This window comes from Manis pentadactyla, chromosome 10, assembly GCF_030020395.1.
Source record: "Manis pentadactyla isolate mManPen7 chromosome 10, mManPen7.hap1, whole genome shotgun sequence".
NCBI lineage: Eukaryota > Metazoa > Chordata > Mammalia > Pholidota > Manidae > Manis > Manis pentadactyla.
Window position 1 is genome coordinate 20,667,571 of NC_080028.1, and position 19,339 is coordinate 20,686,909.

General features: G+C 34.5%; 1 protein-coding gene across 5 annotated transcripts in view; it reads left to right on the top strand.

Annotated features, from left to right (window-relative positions):
- ANKS1B (ankyrin repeat and sterile alpha motif domain containing 1B) overlaps positions 1–19,339 on the top strand; it is a 1,001,987-nt gene that overhangs the window by 185,631 nt on the left and 797,017 nt on the right. For all 5 annotated transcript variants that reach the window (XM_036891074.2, XM_036891080.2, XM_057486481.1 and 2 more), the window contains exons 5-8: positions 8,204–8,279; positions 11,851–11,952; positions 15,102–15,215; positions 16,168–16,334. In XM_036891074.2, coding sequence (XP_036746969.2) covers positions 8,204–8,279; positions 11,851–11,952; positions 15,102–15,215; positions 16,168–16,334 — 459 coding nt within the window. The remainder of the gene's footprint in view (positions 1–8,203; positions 8,280–11,850; positions 11,953–15,101; positions 15,216–16,167; positions 16,335–19,339) is intronic.

The window sequence follows — 19,339 nt, forward strand, 5'->3', positions numbered from 1 at the left end:
CCTTTAATGTTTAGGCTACTGTGAACACTTAAACTAGAAGATTTCTAGGAAATAGAGCATGCCCATAAGTTTTCCCCTCTCAACTGTATCATTCCTTTAAGGATACAGAGATGTAATATTTTCCATCATTTTAAAAACCTTTCTTGAGCTCATATTTTCCTCTAGCTGTCATCACCTTTTTCTGCTCCCCTCCATAGCAACATATTTAGAAAGACTAGTTTCTACTCACTGTATCCCATTTCTTCTTTCCATTTTCTCTGAAAGCCACCCCAGCTCTCTCACCCCATGGCTCATGGGCATCCAGACTCAACATTTCCAAGATGGAGCATTTAGCTTCCATAACCCCTTCTCCCCAAATGTTCCCATCTTCCGTCTTCCCATTTCAGCAAATGGCATCACTATCCTTCTAGTCGTTTGGCCTCCAAACTTCAGGATTTCTTTCACATTTTACATTTAGTTTCTTAGCAACTCCTTTTGGCTTTGTGCTCAAACCAGAATTTCACCATTTTTCACATTCCCTGCACTATGACCACCATTACACAAATTGTGTCTCCTAACTGGTTGCTGTGGCTCTTCCTTTGCATCTGTATTAGTCTCCTTATGTGGCTTAAACAACAGAAATTTATTTTCTCATAGTTCTGGGGATTAGAAAGTCAAATATCAAGGTTCTGGCCTATTCTGTTTCTGGTGAGAGCTCTCTTCCTGGCTTGTACATTGCTGCCTTCTTGCTCCATCTTCATGTGGGCTTTCTTCTGTGCACAAACAGAATGATAGGGGGAGAGAGAGAGGGAGAGGGAGTGTGTGGGGTCTCCTCCTCCTCTTTTAAGGACACCAATCCCATCAGATTAGGTTCACACCCTTATGACTTCATTTGACCTTAAGACCCTATCTTCAAATACAGTCACATCAGGGATTAGGTCTTCAACATATAAATTTTGGGGGGACAGTCATTCCATAACAGACTTTCTTCAGTCTGTTTTCAAAAAGGAGCCAGATGTGATCCCATTAATCTAAATCAGGTCATACCTTTTTTCTGCTGAAAAACCAAAACCTCCAGTGGTTTTTCCATCTCAGAGCAAAAGCCAGACTTCTTACAGTGGCTGGCAGGGTCTTATTTGACCTGGTTTTAGTGTTTCTTTGAAGCCACTTCTTGCTGCTCTCTACCATTTATCACCGAGCTTGAACCACAGTGGGCTCATCGCTCTTGCTGGGGCACGCTGTGTATGTTCCTGCCTCGGGGCCTTTGCCTTAATGACCCACATGATTTCCTCCCCTACTTCTTCAGATGTCCGCTCAGATGTTCCCTGACCTGTCTCTCTCATCAGCCCAGCAACTCCTTTTCCTTCTCTTTAAATAACCAGCTCCCTGTAAGGATACCATGTTCCCACCAACCTTCTCAGGCTACCAGGCCCTGTGCTACAAGGGCAAGAAAATTTGTTTACTTCTTTCGTGGAGCTGGAAGACTAGTAGGCAAGACAGAAAATAAACACATTAACAAAAAAAATCATAAATTTCATTAAGGGCTGTAGAGAAAACTTTGTAGAGGAGTGGGAGTAAAGACTTGGGGAGGTCTCTTTTAGGATGTGCCACTTAAGTGGTGGTAGCCTCAGAAAAGAGAGAGATGAAGACAGGGAAGCAGATGGGTTTACAAGGAAAAGAAAATAGGAACAAGAGTAAAAATACTCAAGGAGTTTCTGGAAAAAGAGTTCTGTAAAGAAGCAGTTACAAGAAGAATTCCAGGATAATACATATAATTACATATAATCTGTTCATTTACCGTTCTTTTATGGAGTGCCTGCTATGGGCCAGGCATTGCCTACTGTGTGCCAGAGGACAGAGGAGTTACAAAATAGACAAAAATTGTACCTGCAAAAGGGAAGATGACCCTTTATAAAGTATGGAGTAAAGGAAAGGGAGCTAGCTATGGGATAGAAACTTGAAGTCATAGGTTCACAGGAAGATTCTTTGGTTACTGTCTTCTTGCTGGAGAGTGAAAAGATGTGTCTTTTTATGGAGATTGGAAGGGTCAGTAAAGAGACAAATTGAAGATGTAGGAGAAATGGTGAAGATACTTCACGAGTAAAATTAAAGAAACAGAAAGTGATAGAATAAAGAGCACAAATGAAGGATTAGCTTTAATGAGAAGAATGGATTTTTTTCCTCTGAGATGGAAGTGAATAAGAGGATAGTAAAGACAGAGGCTAGATGTCCCTAGTTGAATTGGAGGAGAGGTCTTCTTTTGAATAGGAGGTATGTTATTTCTGAATTATTTGAAGATTTTCTGTATTTTTCTTATGCCATTTTCCCCACAGTCTTAAAATTTTCAGATTGTTTTCCCTCAGTCTAACCTTTAGCTGTTCTTCACATGATGTTTTTCTAGGTCTTTTATCATTCTGGACTCTCTTCTCTGGGCACACTCCAATTTGTCAATGTTCCTATAAAAGTTTACTGCCCACAGTTGAATACTCTAGATAGAGTCTAGTAATGCGGGATACAAAAGAACTCTTGCCTCCCAACTTGTTCAGGCATCATGTATTTGTTTACAAGGCTGGGATGGTTTTACCTTTTAAGTTTTTATCTTTTATCCTAAGAGATACCCACAGGGCTAATTGGTACTTGCCAGAGTGCCAGGGGGATTATTGCTGCTGAGCTAAATGTCATTCTAGTTGGCTTTTCTTGCTTTATCTCCATTGAGGTGACCTTGACTCAGTAACAACTCATTGAGGTAGTTACTTCTCACTATAGTTATTGGGTCTTGCTTCTCATAGTTTTCATTTCTCCAGGGGCCTGTGCTATTTTCTCTACTGGTCATCGTCACAGTCTTACTTTATCTCTTGTCATCTCCTACTTATTTTCTCTAATGAAGAGTTGGTCTTCCTTTATTTGGTCATTCTTTTTTCCAAGCATAGGAGGGCTCTGTTTAGCATGTTAAATTTGGAAGGGGGAACCAGTGTAGTCAATCTTTGACCTCTTCAGATTGCTTTTCTATCTGCCATTTGGCCCTTTGGTGGAATACACAACCCTAAAAACCATTTTAAGACACCCAGAAATTCTGGATAAAATATTTCTAAGATCTCTTTAATGCATTATTGAGCCTCCACAGAAGTCATAGATATGGCCAAAAACCAAGAGGAAGCTAAAATCCAAGACTTAACAACATGAATTTCCTCTTCTCTATTGTTTTCCTAGCACTTTTCTAATTTTTCTAGCTTTAGGGCTTCTGAGGATTGACTTTATTGGACATTTCAATCAGTAAGAGAATTTCTTTTTCTTTCATCAGCAATTCACAAATCAGCTATTGACATTAAGATATACATCATTTCAGTTCTTCTCATTCAGCTCTTTTTATCACTGCTTATGTTCAGAGTTTTATGTTTTATTTTGTTTTGTTTTCCTGAAAGGTCATGAAATGTGAGTGCTTCATATCTGGTTACTGGCTAAATCCTGAAGTGTTACTATATTATCAATGCATAAATGTCTATTTTGGAAATTATATGTATTTTAAATGATTAATTGAAGAAAGTGAAGAAATTTGATCCATAAAAAAGAACAGGACCAAAATCTTGGGGGTTGAGAAGATTTGGGTTCACCTATTTTAATGTTATTTCTTTGTATACATTCTACTTGCTTGTTGACTATTTCAGACTAAATATTATTTCATGAGAATACAATTGTTCAATATTTGGCTAGTTCTGGATTGTGGATTTGGTGGAGAGTGCTGAAATGAACAGAATGGTACTAACTTGAATGAGGGCAGTAGGCACTGACTCTGGAGAGAAGGTGACAATCTGTAATTATGGGGTTGACTTGTATTTGGAAATGAAAAGTACATAGATTTGACACATTTAAATTCCATGCTATTTGTGATAATACTGTGATTATCATTAAATAGTTCTTGGTACCCCACTTTAAATTTATGAGAACCATTCATTCCTTTTGACAGTTCTCATATTGTCTTACTAATTACAAGTAAGTAATTATATCAACCTTGGATTTGGAAAAATTGATTAATTTTCTAGGCTAAAAATGTTTATCTTTCTTTAGAAAAAATTGTTTAACTTTTTCTAGTTTTATTCAAGGATTCAGTGTCTCCTTATTCAGTGTATGAAAAATATTAATTCTATTTAACATATCTTTTTTTTCTTGGAATAATGTAAAAGAGATTATCTATTTACACATACATATGTATTATAGGTAATTTAAAAATGTTAACATCATTAAGGTTATTTTATAAAATAGGTTTCTAATTGCCTCTTAGAAGCAATAATAATGCTAATGCTTCTCATTACTTTATAGGTTAATAAAATACTTTTTAACCTCATTTGTTATATATTTATCTTATTTAACTTTCCTAATAACCCTACTAAGTTTTTAATATTTTCTTTATTTACAGGATATATGACTATTCAGATATTTCAGAGATAAGTGATCTTCCCAAAGTTATATAGACACTGAAAGCTAAACTGTCACTGGAATCCAGGCCTTCTACAGCCACTTCCTTCAGGAGAATAATTGTTTTTGGTGGAGATTATATATTTTTACTCCCTCTAATAGTCCATCTCAGTGTCTACAGTGTCCACTGTCTTGTATCAGAGTATCTGGGAAATCAAATTAGTGCAAAAAGTTGGCATTATTCTTATATTTTTGAATAGTTGTTTAGATTTAGCCTTATCTTACTCATTCTCTTTATTCACCATTACTTCTTGCATCTCAGATCTTATTTCTGAATTAAATTCTACAGAAGTTCTTTCAGGAAGCCTCTGTAATAACCATTCATTTTTTGTCTGTCTGAAAATGGCTTTATTTTGCTCTCATTCTTAGAAGATAGTTTGGCTGGATATAGAATGCTAAGTTACCAATTATTTTCTCTTGACACATGAAGATGATATACTTTCTTCTGGCTTTATTGTTTTTGTGGAGAAGTTAGCAGTTGATCTAATAATTATTTTTAGATAATTAGTATTTTCTCTTGAGACATTAAAGTTTTAAGATATTCTCTTTATCTTAGGTGTTCTGTAGTTTCACTGTGGTATGTCCAGGATGTATTATTTTCACTTACCTTGCTTGGTATTTCTAGAATTAAGAATCAGTATCTCACCCATTCTCGAGAGTTGACCATTGACAGTTACCTACCTCTACCATTTTCTTCTAGAACTCTAATTGGAGATATGTTGAATCTTCTTACTCTGTCCTGTCTTTTACAATCTCTTGCTTCTTTGAATTACATTATGTACTTAAAAAAAAAAACCTACCATCAAGTTCAATATTATTTTTTCCCACCTGTCTCTTATCTGTTGTTAAACGTATTCATTTAAAATACTATGTTTTCCATTTCTAGAAGTGTTATCTAGTTCATTTTCACATTTGGTCAGTTTTGGTAGTCCTTTTGTTCTTTAGTTATATTTGATAACCTTAGTTTATTCATTATATTGATGATACGTATTTTACATTCTGTGCAGATCATTCTAATATGTGAAGTTTTTTTTCTTTTTTGTTTCTACTAATTCTTGATATAGCTTGTCTTTCATGTTCAGTAATTTCTAATTTTGAATTTATGTTTCTTAGAGCTTTATCTGTTGGTACTCTTGGAGGCCTGAGTTTAAAGTTTTGTTTTGTTTTGTTTTTTTCCCACAGAAGACTTATATATGCTTCTGCTAAGCATTTATGTCTGCCTCTGGTACTGCAAACCCAGGATCACTTTATGCTACATTTTTGGCTTAGAACCTGGGGGGCACAGATATTGTGTAATTTGGGCTCCAAATCCATGTGAGGACAGAATTGTGGTTAGGAACTCAGGGCAGGATTTATTCATGTTACTCTACTCCAGTTAGAACTAAGACCTAGGTAGACATCCTTACTTTCTCCCTCTGTACAACACATTAAACTTTTTTTTTTCCCCACTGAAGGGGTAAGATTTTAGCAGGAGCCTTTGATCTATCCTCTCAGCTTGCTTGGGCTTTAGACTTTGTCTCCTGCCCCCCTCCCACTCTCACTTTGAGCGGCTTGGTAAAGTACAGGCATTAGTCTACCATGGGTTGGCCGATTCCCTAGAACTAATTCCTGGGACAGTGCTAAATCACTGGATTCATACTTTCTATCCCCCTTTTTCTTCTTCAGGTTTGGAGGAGTCCTGTTACTTTTCCTCTTCCTCCCTATATTTAATATGTTGGTTAGTTTTTCAGAATTTTAAGGTGTGCTATTCTAGGATGGGTTTTTCTAACACATTAACTCAGTAACCTGGAATGAGGCAGTAGCCGGGTTTTTCTAAAACTTTTTAAAAGTGGAAGGAAATCAAACTAGCAATCAGAAAGTTGATTGAAAACACAAAATGAGAAGAATTAGCTTGTTTCAAGGGGTCTTTTTCAGGGAATGGAAAAAATTAAGTATTTGTGCCTCACATTGGAGTATTTTTTCAAGTAGTTGTGTAAGTTTCTGTAGTTTCCTTTTTCTTCACAGTGCTGTATATTTATAAATTATTGTTTTTATTTTCATTTTTATTAGCATGTATACATATCATGCCAAACTATTATTCAAATGCATTTTAGTTATGCCTTTTTGGAGATAAATTCAGATCACTTTATCCTTGGCCTACTTAATAATGCATTTAGAAACCATATTAGGTTAGCTAATTACACAATAGGATTTTATTAAGGAAATATTTTTGTTTTTTCATAATTTTCTATTGATTATTCTATGTATTTTGTTATATATTGTTTTATAGTGATATTTCTACTTGGGATGAGATTAGAATCCCACATAAGAGATCACTTCAGTATAAGGGGACAAAACTGCCATAATGACACTATTCAATTACACACATGCACAAATATATATATACACAGAGGATCTACTAGACAAATTTAAATTCTTGAGAGAAAAAGAAAAAAAATGAAAGAATCACTTAATATTAGTATATCTCAAAAAGCTTCCTCTTTGAAATCTTCCTTGATCCTCCTCAAGGCATAAACCAGTTTTTCCCTGCATTACTCACAATTTCTTCTTTTCCGTGCTACCTTCCCCTCTCCCTCTACCTTTCGCCCTCAAAATAAACCTTAAACATCTACATTTTCAAGGTACTTTGCTAGGCACTGAGGATGCAATAGTGAAAAAAATAGATGTGGTCTACATTTACACAAAACTTACAGTTAATTAAGGAAGTAGACATTCACATGAAATTGTAATGTGTTTTTAGAAGTGCTGTGATGTGGAAAATGTAGATTGATGTGGAATATACAAGAGAAGCACTAGACTTAAGGGGCCAGCTGTAGCTTCTTAAATGAAATTTTATTTAAGCTTGAGATTTGACATGTAATATAGGTCAGTGGTTCTCAATGTGTACTTGCTAGAATCTCAGTATCACCTGGGAAATTGTTAGAAATGGAAGTTCTTGGGCCTCATCCCAGGCTACATCAGAAACTCTGGTGACCAGAAATATGTTTACAAGCTTCCTAAGTAATTCTGATTCATGCTGAAGATTGAGAACTAGTGGTATAGGTAAGGGGTGAGAAACAGAGGGTGAGGTTTAGGTCCTGCTAGGTAGAGGAACAAGGTTTTGAGATCCGTAGGGAAGAAAACAGTGGAAGATGCTAATACGAACAAGTTCAGTATGCCTGGAGTCTAGGGTACAAGGTCTGGAGGAGAGCTGGGTGGGTAAGAGAGGATGTGGAGAGGAAAGCAGGGAAAGATCATCTGGGTTCTGTAAAGCACAAAATGAATTTTTTTAGATTTCATTTATCATATTTATTTATACATCTGTCTTATGAAATAGAATGTGAATATACAAGGACCAGGATCATATTTCTATACTTCAGGAAAACTTAACTATTGGCATATAGTTGGTGTTTAAAAAATACATATAGTGCATGAAAATTGGGTGAACTCATTGGATATATATAGAAACCTTGTGAGGCAGGTGTTACTACACTATTTTACACTTGCAAACCGGTGGGGCTAAGGGGAGGGAGTGGTTCACTAACATAGCAACATAACAAGGTCAAATGCTATTCAGAAGCAGAGGTGTTTCACAAACCAAAGCGTTTAGATTTTGTTTCTGGAATCTCTTCTTTATTCCATGCTACCTTTCCATCAGAGAGTGCTGAGATTATAGAGAATAGATATGACTATATAAAATGACGGAATTTCTTAACCTATAAATATTTCTAATGCACTGTGCTTCTCCTTTTTTCTTCTTTTTTTTTTCCAGACAGAAAAGGGGAGTGCACTTCACGAAGCAGCTTTGTTTGGGAAGGTGGATGTTGTGAGAATTCTGTTAGAAACAGGTAACTATCATGATTTCTCATTGGAGTTTATTCTGCTCAATACAATTTCTATTTCAGGAGTAGACAAAGGAAAATGACACAGTTTTTCCCCCATAATTACCTCTACTTGTTGCATTCAATCCAAATTGAAGATAAATATTCATATCATGTAGAATTGAGTCTCATTGTTTAAAAAAAATTAATATAAATGTGCATGCATCTTCCTTTACTCAACAGATGTTCTAGCAAAAAGCTCTGGGAAATAACTATTTTGTACATTAAAATATACCAGAAAAATACTAAAAGGAAAAGGAAATCTGTCTTCTACGAGATGGAGGAGCTGATCCCTGGGAAGTTATGACAATTGCTTGCTTTATTAAAGAACCTAACATTTACCTAGGTTTTTAGATTGAGAATTATGGTAAACAGAAATTAGATTTACCTCTGCTTAAGATGCATTTACCTTCTAGTCACTTATCAACTGAGTATTATTGTTGGTAAGCTACAGTGATTTATCTTTTCATTTTAATTTTTTAATTTTGTGCCTTTTTATCCCCCTCACCCACACCACTGAGTTACCCCATTCCCTCCCCCATGGCAACCACCAGTCACTTTTCAGTGTCTGTGAGTCTACTGATGTTTTGTTCAGTTTGTTTTGTTTTGTTTCTAGATCCCACAAATAAGTGAAATCATATGGAATTTGTCTTTCTCTTCTTGGCTGATTTCACTTAGCATAATACCCTCTAGGGCCATACATGTTGTTGCAAATGGCAAGATTTCTTTCTTTTTTTGTAGCTGAATAATATTGCATTGTGTATATGTACCACATTATCCATTCATCTATTGACAGGTATTCCTTCCATGTCTTGGCTATTGTAAATATTGCAGCCATAAACATAGAGGTGCATGTATCTTTTTGAATCAGGGATTTTTTTCTCTTCAGGTAAATTCCTAGAAGTGGAATCAGTAAGTTGTATGGTATTTCTATTTTTAGTTTTTGAGGAACCTCCATACTGCTTTCCACAGTAGTTGCACCAATTGACATTCCCACCAACAGTGTAGGAGAGTTTGCATTTCTCTGCATCCTCACCAACATTTGTTATTTCTTGTCTTTTGGGTAGTGGCCATTCTGACTGGTGTGAGGTGATATCTCATTGTGGTTTTGATTTACATTACCCTGATGATTAGTGATGTGGAGCATCTTTTCATGTGCCTGTTGGCCATCTGTATTTCTTCTTTGGAGAAATGTCTGTTGAGGTCCTCCACCCATTTTTTAATCAGGTTTTTTGTTTTTTTGGTGTGAAAGCGTGAGTTCTTTATATATTTTGGATGATAACCCCTTTCAGATAAATTGTTTCTGAGTATATTCGCCCATACTGTAAGCTGCCTTTTTTTCCTGTTGATAGTGTCCTTTGCTGTACAGAAACTGTTTGTTTTTGCTTTCATTTACCTCGCCTGGTAGACGTGTCCAGAAAAAAATTGCTCATGCTTATGTTTAAGAGACTTCTGCCTATGTTTTCCTCTAAGAATTTTATGGTTTCATGTCTTATATTTAGGTCTTTAATTCATTTCAAGTTTTTTTGTTTGTATATGGAGTTAGACAGTAATCCAATTTCATTTTCTTGCTGTCCAATTTTCCCAACACAATTTATTGCAGAAACTTATCTTTTCCTCATTGTATATTCATGTCTCCTTTATCATATATTAATTGACCATATATGTATGGATTTATATGTGGGCTCTCTCTTCTGTTCCATTGGTCTCTGGCTCTATTCTTGTGCCAGTATCATACTGTTTTGGTTATTGAAGCTTTGTAGTATAGCTTGAAGTCAGGGAGCACAATATCCCCAGCTTTGTTTTTCTTCCTCAGGATTGCTTTGGCTATTTGTGTTTTTTTGTGGTTCCATATGAATTTTAGGATTATTTGCTCTAGTTCATTGAAAAATGCTGTTGGTATTTTGATAGGGTTTCTACTGAATCTATAATTGCTTTGGGCAGGATGACATTGACAGTACTAATTCTTCCTATCCAGGAACATTGGATAGATTTCCATTTACTTGGAAATTTCTCTCATCAGTGTCTTATATTTCCATAGTGCAGGTCTATCACTTCCTTGGTTAGGTGTATTCTTAGGTATTTTATTCTTTTTGATGCAATTGTAAATGGATTTGTTTTCCTGATTTCTCTTTATTCTATTTGTTGTTAGTATATAGAAATGCAACAGATTTCTGTGTATTAAATTTGCACATAATTAATCCTGCAACTTTGCTGAATCCAGTAATTAGTTCTAATAGTTTTTTGGTGGAGTCTTTAGGGTTTTCTATATATATTATCATGTCATCTGCAAATAGTAACAGTTTTACTTCTTCCTTACCAATTTGGATGCCTTTTATTTCTTTTTCTAGTCCAATTGCTGTGGTTTAAGCTGCAGTGATTTAAAGGGAAAATTTTAGAGGGAATTCTTTGAAGGAACAACAAAGTAGGCTTATTTATCTTCATATGTATATTCTAATTGAAATTAAATAAAATTGACTGAGGTCAGATTTTTTTAGGATCAAAAGGCATGGGTACAAGTTCATGCTTGGAAACAATTGATATGAATCTTTTATATCATGGACTACATTTATTGTATTTATTTTCCTTTGTAAAAATGTAAAATGGAAAATGTCAGACTATTGAGCTTTGATTGTGCTTATACAAAGTTAGTTTCTATATATTTAACTTTGACATGAAATATAGTGATACAATAAATGTTTTGAGGCAACCAATTAAATATGTCTTCATCCCACATCCCCACACAAGTTCAAGAAAACACTTAATAATATGATGAACTAATATTTGAGGCCATATCCTAAAACTGGCCTTGTTTGTGGGTAGATATTTCGAAGGCTTATAAACCTTTTTGAGGGCAGTGAAAACTATTTGCTATCTTAAAATAAGTTCTTTAGTACAATAAATATTTTCAGAATTAAAACAATATAAAGTTGCGCTAGTTACACACTGCGAGAAGTTTTCTCTCCAGGTAGATGATGAGTGTTGCTGACATAGAATGTAATTTTGTGTAAGTAAAACAGACATATTTGACTTTGTATTTGTACAAATAACATTTAGGTAATAGTTCAAAATATTCATGCTTTTTTGACTTTTGTGAATAGTCAAGTGTTCTAAGACTGTTTTTATGTTATTCATATGGCATATTATATTTTACAAATTTTTGCCATATTATACAGAATAAATAAATCATATTGCCATTATATTTTTGTAATTCACATTTTAAATCAATAATATTTTTCAGTTTGATACTGTACCATTTAGTTAACTATCTATAGTCCTAAAAAACAATCTTAATGATTGGGTCATTGCCCTATAAGAGTTAATTCATTATCAGAAATGTTTCTAATAGAGATTAGACTGCTACTTTATTTCTTACCAAAACCGTGTGTGTGTGTGTGTGTGTGTGTGTGTGTGTGTGTTTTAGAGTTTATTGTTAGTGTTTGGTCTGTATACATTTGAAATTAAAGGTGTTAAATGCTGACAACATCTTCTGATACTCTAGTTTGTACATCTAGTGGGTTTTTCTTTTTTCTTTCAGGAATTGATGCCAACATAAAGGATAGCTTAGGTAGAACTGTCCTAGACATTCTGAAAGAACATCCATCTCAGAAATCTCTCCAGATTGCAACACTCCTACAAGGTAAACAATATTGAGTGATGGATGAGTTTGCCTTAAAGTTAGGATTCAATTAAAAGTATCTTAGTTTTCTCTTGGGTTTTGTGTTAATGTTTACTTTTGAGTGAACTTACTGCATTTTTCTTTGGTAGACTTCTAAGATGAATAATAATGCTTTTTTTCTACGTCCTCATAAAAGAGAGAGAGAGAGGAGAGAGAGCAATAATACTTTCTAATGTTTCTGTTCTTTATCCACTCAGTACTTTAAGAAAAGCTGAAGTGTTTTTTTTTTACTTATTGATATTGAAAATGGTTTTTTAACACATATAGTAAATATGTAGTTATGGACTTGAAGGAAATAAAGTTATAAAATGATAACAATTAAATATCTTTTATTTGAATTATGCTTTAAGAGTTTTCAGGGATTTTCTATTATTTTGTCTGATTTCCATAGCTGTGAGATGTGTAAGTCAGATATCTTTATTCTCCTTTTGGCAAATGAGGGAAACTGAAGCTCTGAGAAGCTAAGCGACTTGTTTAATCTCATATATTCCTTTCTAAGTGGTAGACCTGGTATGTAATTGCTAGATTAACAGCAACAAAAATCATAGTTAGCTGAATGAACACAGAGTATTTTCTCCCTTATCCAGTAGTACAAGATAATCCAATCTTGCCAGCATTTGCTTTTGATAAAGATCATTTAAGTACCTTTGCAGTTAGTTGCAGCTATTAGATCTACTGCATGTTTGACAACCATCTTGTATTTGCAGGAGTGCATACTTCCCTTTTTGATCTAAAACTTTTATGAAAAGTTTTTATTTAATTGCTTTCCGTTTCTGCTTAGTGATTAAGACTGGCATGTAGCATGTTCCCTTAAAAACCCAGATGTTCATTCTTTCTTTTCCAGTTTGCTCCTATACTGTTCAGCAGTGATTGTTCCATATAATTGTTACATATTGGCAGCTAGTATAATAGCAGAGGGATGTAGAGATGGGTTTCATTGGGTATCAGTTGGGAAGTTGAAGAACATATTTACCCTACAAGGAGATAAATGAATGCAAACCAAGTTGGGCAGGAGATGTGTAGGTCCACAAGAGTCAACAAAGGCCAGACAGGGGTAAAAAGAATAGATACACTACAGAGGGTCATTATGCTCTCTTCTCTATTTCCAAAACCTCTTGGGGAAATTCAGCCCCTACAATTTTCTTGTCAATAAAGAAGTTAATTGCAGGTCAAGTGTATATAGAGATAAATCAGAGAATACAAGAGCAGTTCTTCATATTAATTCAAATGAAAATCAAGTTGAATGAAAGCTAAAAAATAAAAAAGAGAGTACACATCATTTTTGTTTTCCCCCTCTATGCACTTGGTATTTCATATTGGACTTTTACTTGTAACTGAACTTTAAAAGAAATGGAGCTTGTGAATAACATGTCTTTTGGGAGAAGCAAAATAAATCTCATTTGCTAAAAATGTGGCATGACATAATTACAGATATTTATTGCATTGGTTCAACTGAGATGAAAATGTTATTATATAAGAGTCGTTATCTGTGTTCTCTTAAATGGTCAAGATTCATGAGGTATGCCAGTTTGTGATGGGGTATGTAGGATATCTCTTAATTTTTAAAATTATTGGTATATTTTAGAATGTGAACATGTCATCTGTATTCTTTGCATTCTTGGATTTCAAATCACTGGTACATTTAAAAGTCTTATGAAAAAGTTTGTTACTGGAATAAAGCCAATTTATAGGAGATAAAATTACTTTTTGTGTCCTGGAGGAGGAATTCAGTTTACATAATTACTGTATGGGTCAAAAACTTAAGGATAGAATTCCGTAAGTGGCTTTCTTTTTCTAATAGCATTTGTCTAGTAGAATTGCCTTTAGGTAGAAACTATTTGGATGAAGACACAATTAGTTGAGATGAGAGCTTTTTAAACTGGATTTTAAAAAAAAGATTCTTTCTGAATAAAGAAGTACGCATAAAAGATCCCTGTGGGGAGGGAATCTATTGATTTAATCCTTTAGATGTAGGCTACAAACTAGCCACTGTGACCTGAGTGTTTTTGGCAGATAGTAGATGTATGTATGTTTAGATCACATATTTTTTGCCCACACTGTAATTCCATAAAAATTGAATTAGCTTTCAACATTTAAAAATTATAGGATTTCAGCTAAAACTCCAGAGTTTTGATTTCTCAAAAAATTCATTGCTGAACTTCAGGTGGGGCACCTGCTCTTTGGTTAGTCATGCTCTGAATTCTTTCTGTTCTTTCTGTTACATTGAGGCTGAATATTTGTTAACATTTATACCTGCATTCAGATGCTGTTTTCCTTATGCTTAAGAGAAATGGGAAATGTTTTCTGGCTCTGCCACATATTGGTTGTATGAATGTGGCCAAGTTAAACTCCTTGTTCTTTAGTTGTCATCTTTAAAACTGAGATAGTTGTAGTACTTGTGCCATAGTTTTATGAGGATTAAGTAAGTTAATTTATATTAAATAGGATACTGCTTGGTGCATAGTAAGTAATATTTAAGTGTTGGCTGCTATTACTATTATTGTGTCTTCATTAAAATTGGAAAATGAGAGGCTGAGTGTGGGACTTTATTGCTTCAAAGTAAAAGGAAAGAATCTTATTTCTTTGTGGAAATAAAGTTTAATATGCAATTATGCTTATCTGACAAGATTACAACACTGTTATAATCTTACCCATCTTTGTACATTTATATTTTCTGATTGGCTTTTGTATCCATCTGAATTTGACATTTCCTGTTTAGGGATCAAGTGTGTTTTAAAACACCTTTCAGAGTTTTAAATCTTCAGATAGAGTATATTTAAGGAAACCTAGGATATTATTGTATCTTCAATGGTGAATTTATCTTTAAGGAAAGAATGTGCAAGTTTAGTCTTTAGAAAAAGGGTTTATGATTCATAAGTCTCCTCCAAAATACCTTTCTTACTTTAATTAAAAAGCTTTAAATTAATAGCCCATCATAAAGTTCTTTTGATTTGTTTGTTTGTTTTGGAGTTCTTTAAAAAACTTAAGATATATTTAGGATATGACTAAATAAATGAAAAACGGACTACCAGAAGTAAAATACAAAGTTTAGTTATTGATTTTATAATAAATGAATTCAAGTATGTAATTTCATAAACTTATATACACAGAATATCTAGAAGGTGTGGGAAGATCAACAGTCCTTGAAGAGCATGTACAGGAAGATACAACACAAGAATCACACATTTCATCTCCTGTTGAGTCTCTTTCCCAAAAGACCAAAAGTGAGTAGCTAATTATAAAGCCCTTGAAATAATACTAGGCTTTTATGTACAAATTTGTCCTGTATATACAGAAAGGCTAATACTTGTTAAAATTTCAAGTTATATCTTATTTACTCCATATTTTATTCATTTATTCCATCAACATTTGTTGAGTACCTGTTAATTGTCAGGTAGGACTCTCAGCCCTGAGATACAGTACAGCAGATAGTAATCCCTGCTGTCATAAAGTTTACATGGAGTGGATATTTCATAGCAGTATTTTTCCTAAAATGCATTTTTTTTTGTACAGAATAAATGTATTGATAACTGGATTGTAAATGCTGGAGTTCTTTTTTTTTGTAGAAGAAATTACAGGCATAAAGTACCTTTCTGAGAATGATTAGAAAAATACATATTTGCATACAACCTATAAAAAAATATTCATGCTTTGACAGCTAATGCATGTTATCTGATTTTTCTGTGTTTTCCCTTTATATCACGTATAATATGTTTCATTTATTAATTGCTTATATAATTATTTGGTTAAATATGTTCTTTCTTTTTGTTGGACATAGGAAGCAGGCTCCCAATACCGTTTCAAATTTGTTAGTGTTAAACGAATTGTTAGTTGAAGTGTAATGCTGATAAAAGATTATTAAAAATTAGATGTTATAATAAATGAAGCTTTAGAAACTGAAATTAAAGATGCTTTTATGTACTCCGTGTATTTAAACCTTCAGTGTTTTTTCCATTTTGAAAAGAATAATAGGCAAAATTAGAATTTCTCATTGTCTTTTAATATTCTTATATTAATTACAGTTAAGTTCCTTGTTTTCAGCAGAATGTTTCCTGACTCCTTTTTTTGTCATGCTTTGAATTATATCACCATATGAATTATATTTTTATTATTCAATATTAAATTTTAGCAGTAGCTTTTCTTGAAAATTTGGAAACATTTACTGTCTTCTTACAGGTGAAACTGTGACTGGAGAATTATCGAAACTCTTGGATGAAATAAAACTCTGTCAAGAAAAGGATTATTCTTTTGAAGATTTGTGCCATACAATATCAGACCACTACTTAGATAATTTGAGCAAGATTTCAGAGGAAGAACTTGGGAAAAATGGAAGCCAGAGTGTAGTAAGTAAGGGGGGAAGAAGACAATGCGTCTGTCTTTGCCAGTTCAGTGTGTACCTAAGAGGCATGGGATTTGTGCATTATCCTATCTTCAGATCCTGCCAGTGTCAAATGTCAAGTTGCCTATTGCTCTTTGCCTGGTGTTCATTGGTGTTTTCTTCTCACTGCATGTGTAGGGGAATGAATGCTTTGATAAATCCCTTTTAATCTGTGATGGTCTCGCATCTGTTAGATGCTCGTAACACAAGAATTCATAGTTTCTTTGATTAAGTTCTTTTAGTTTTACTGGGCATAATGATATTGGTTTCCAAAGAAAGAAGAAAACCTTCCTTTTGTCTTTCTTCCCCATTTTCTCTGAGAACTCAGTCTAACCCCATCTTGAAAAGGAAAGATAGAGCTGAGCCATGTGTGAATAGTTTTCCAGTCAGTCTGTATGTTACAACAGGAGAGAGATGTGGAAAGTTTGACCTCCTCCATTTTTATGACTTTAATGCAAATCCTAAGGGATTTGCATGCAACCTACAAGCTGAGAATTTAAATCATGAGATTTTTGCTCATTTGGATTTTTTTTTTTTTTTTGAAACATGTGAAATATTTTATTCAGCTCATTAATTAATGATAGAACCAGTAAAATGGTTAACAGGGTATTATTCAGAGTCAACAAACAAATTCTGAAGTAAGTTCACTAAGCTGAAACTGGGTGACACCCTATAGGACATTAAACTGTAGCCTTTGGAGTTAATGTTTCTAAATGTTTTGTTCCATTTCACCTTCACATCTACCCTCTGTCTATCCCCATTTTTTTATTTATTTTTTATTTTTTTTTATTTTTTTATTTTAAATAATTATTTTTTATTGAAGGGTAGTTGACGCACAGTATTACATTACATTAGTTTCAAGTGTACAACACAGTGGTAGAACATTTATATACATAATTCGAGGTTCCAGCTATCACCCTACCAAGCTGTTACAATATCTTGACTACATTCCTTATGCTATACATTACATCCCGGTTACTTATTTATTTTACCATTGGAAGTCTGTCCTTTTTTTTTTTTTTTTTTTTTTTTTTTTTGTGAGGGCATCTCTCATATTTATTGATCAAATGGTTGTTAACGACAATAAAATTCTGTATAGGGGAGTCAATGCTCAATGCACAATCATTAATCCACCCCAAGCCTAATTTTCGTCAGTCTCCAATCTTCTGAGGCATAACAAACAAGTTCTTACATGGAGAACAAATTCTTACATAATGAATAAGTTACATAGTGAACAGTACAAGGGCAGTCATCACAGAAACTTTCGGTTTTGCTCATGCATTATGAACTATAAACAGTTCAAATATGAATACTCATTTGGTTTTTATACTTGATTTATATGTGGATACCACATTTCTCTCTTTATTATTATTATTTTTAATAAAATGCTGAAGTGGTAGGTAGATACAAGATAAAGGTAGAAAACATAGTTTAGTGTAAGAGAGCAAATGTAGATGATCAGGTGTGTGCCTGTAGACTATGTGTTAATCCAAGCTAGACCAGGGCAATAAAACATCCACGTATGCAGAAGATTTCTCTCAGAACAGGGGGGGTGAGGTTCTAAGCCTCACCTCTGTTGATCCCCAATTTCTCACCTGATGGCCCCCCTGCGACTGTGCCTGTCTTAGGTTGTTCCTCCCTTGAGGAATCTTACCCGTCTCTGGCTAACCAGTCATCTTCCGGGGCCATACAGGGAAATGTGAAGTTGGTAAGTGAGAGGGAAGCCTTATTGTTTGAAAAGGTTAGCTTTTTACTTCTTTGCATATTTATGCCCTGTGGCTTCTATGCCCAGCATTTGTCTTGAGGTATCTTTACCACTTGGAAGAATTATGATACTCGGTAAATTTGATACAAGGCACGAATTCTATTTAAGGGTTGTAATTAGGAAGGAAGAAGAAAAGCTATAGAAGTAGCAGGTAGAAGAAAACATGGGAAGATTGATTATTTCTTTGGCATATCTTCTTGTAGAGTACTTCAGCATGAATAGGTTTTAAGCTACTACTTAAATTGCGCACACACATTAACATAATAGGAGTATAGTTACATAACCAAAGCATACCTGTAATTACCAGCCATCTCCAATGAAACCAAGAAAACCAGTTAGGCACCTTAGGCATTTGTGAAAACTTATCTATGATATGGTGGATATTGTCCAACTGAACTTGAACAGTCTGAGAGAAATCAGACAAATTAAAACAACCCATTCCTGGGGACTGTTCACATGCCATATGTTCTTTTAACAGTAAATAGTCTGTAGTTGTAAGACTTTGGAGCGCTACAATTTGCACTTCTCCAAATTCTTGGTTGAGTTCCAACAGTATAGATCCAGTCAAATTTGTTGTTTTACTGTATGCACAGGCCAGCTTAGATATCTCCTTCATTCCCATGGCAAGTCCAGGAACTGGTGGGATGAGTGCATCTACAGCTGTAGCAGTGTGTGGATCTTTGTTGGGGTTTTTTGATGATCATCTTCTGGCATGAGTCTTCCAGAGAGTGCAGATGTTGGAAGTTCTTTTTCATATCGTATCTTAGTTCATTTTCTGGGTAGCCCAATTAGGCTTTGATCCTCTGTATAAACACAAACAGACCCTTTGCCTACACTTTTATATGCCCTTTATACCCTTGTGTAGAACTCGTTGGAGGTTACCACACAGGAACTGCCCTTTTTTTTTTTTTTTTCTTTGTTTTTGGTATCACTAATCTACACTTACATGACGAATATTATGCTTACTAGGCTCTCCCCTATACCAGATCTCCCCTATAAACCCCTTTACAGTCATTGTCCATCAGCATAGCAAAATGTTGTAGAATCACTACTTGCCTTCTCTGTGTTGTACAGCCCTCCCTTTTCTCCTACCCCCCCATGCATGTTAATCTTAATACCCCCCTAATTCTCCCCCCCTTATCCCTCCCTACCCACCCATCCTCCCCAGTCCCTTTCCCTTTGGTACCTGTTAGTCCATTCTTGAG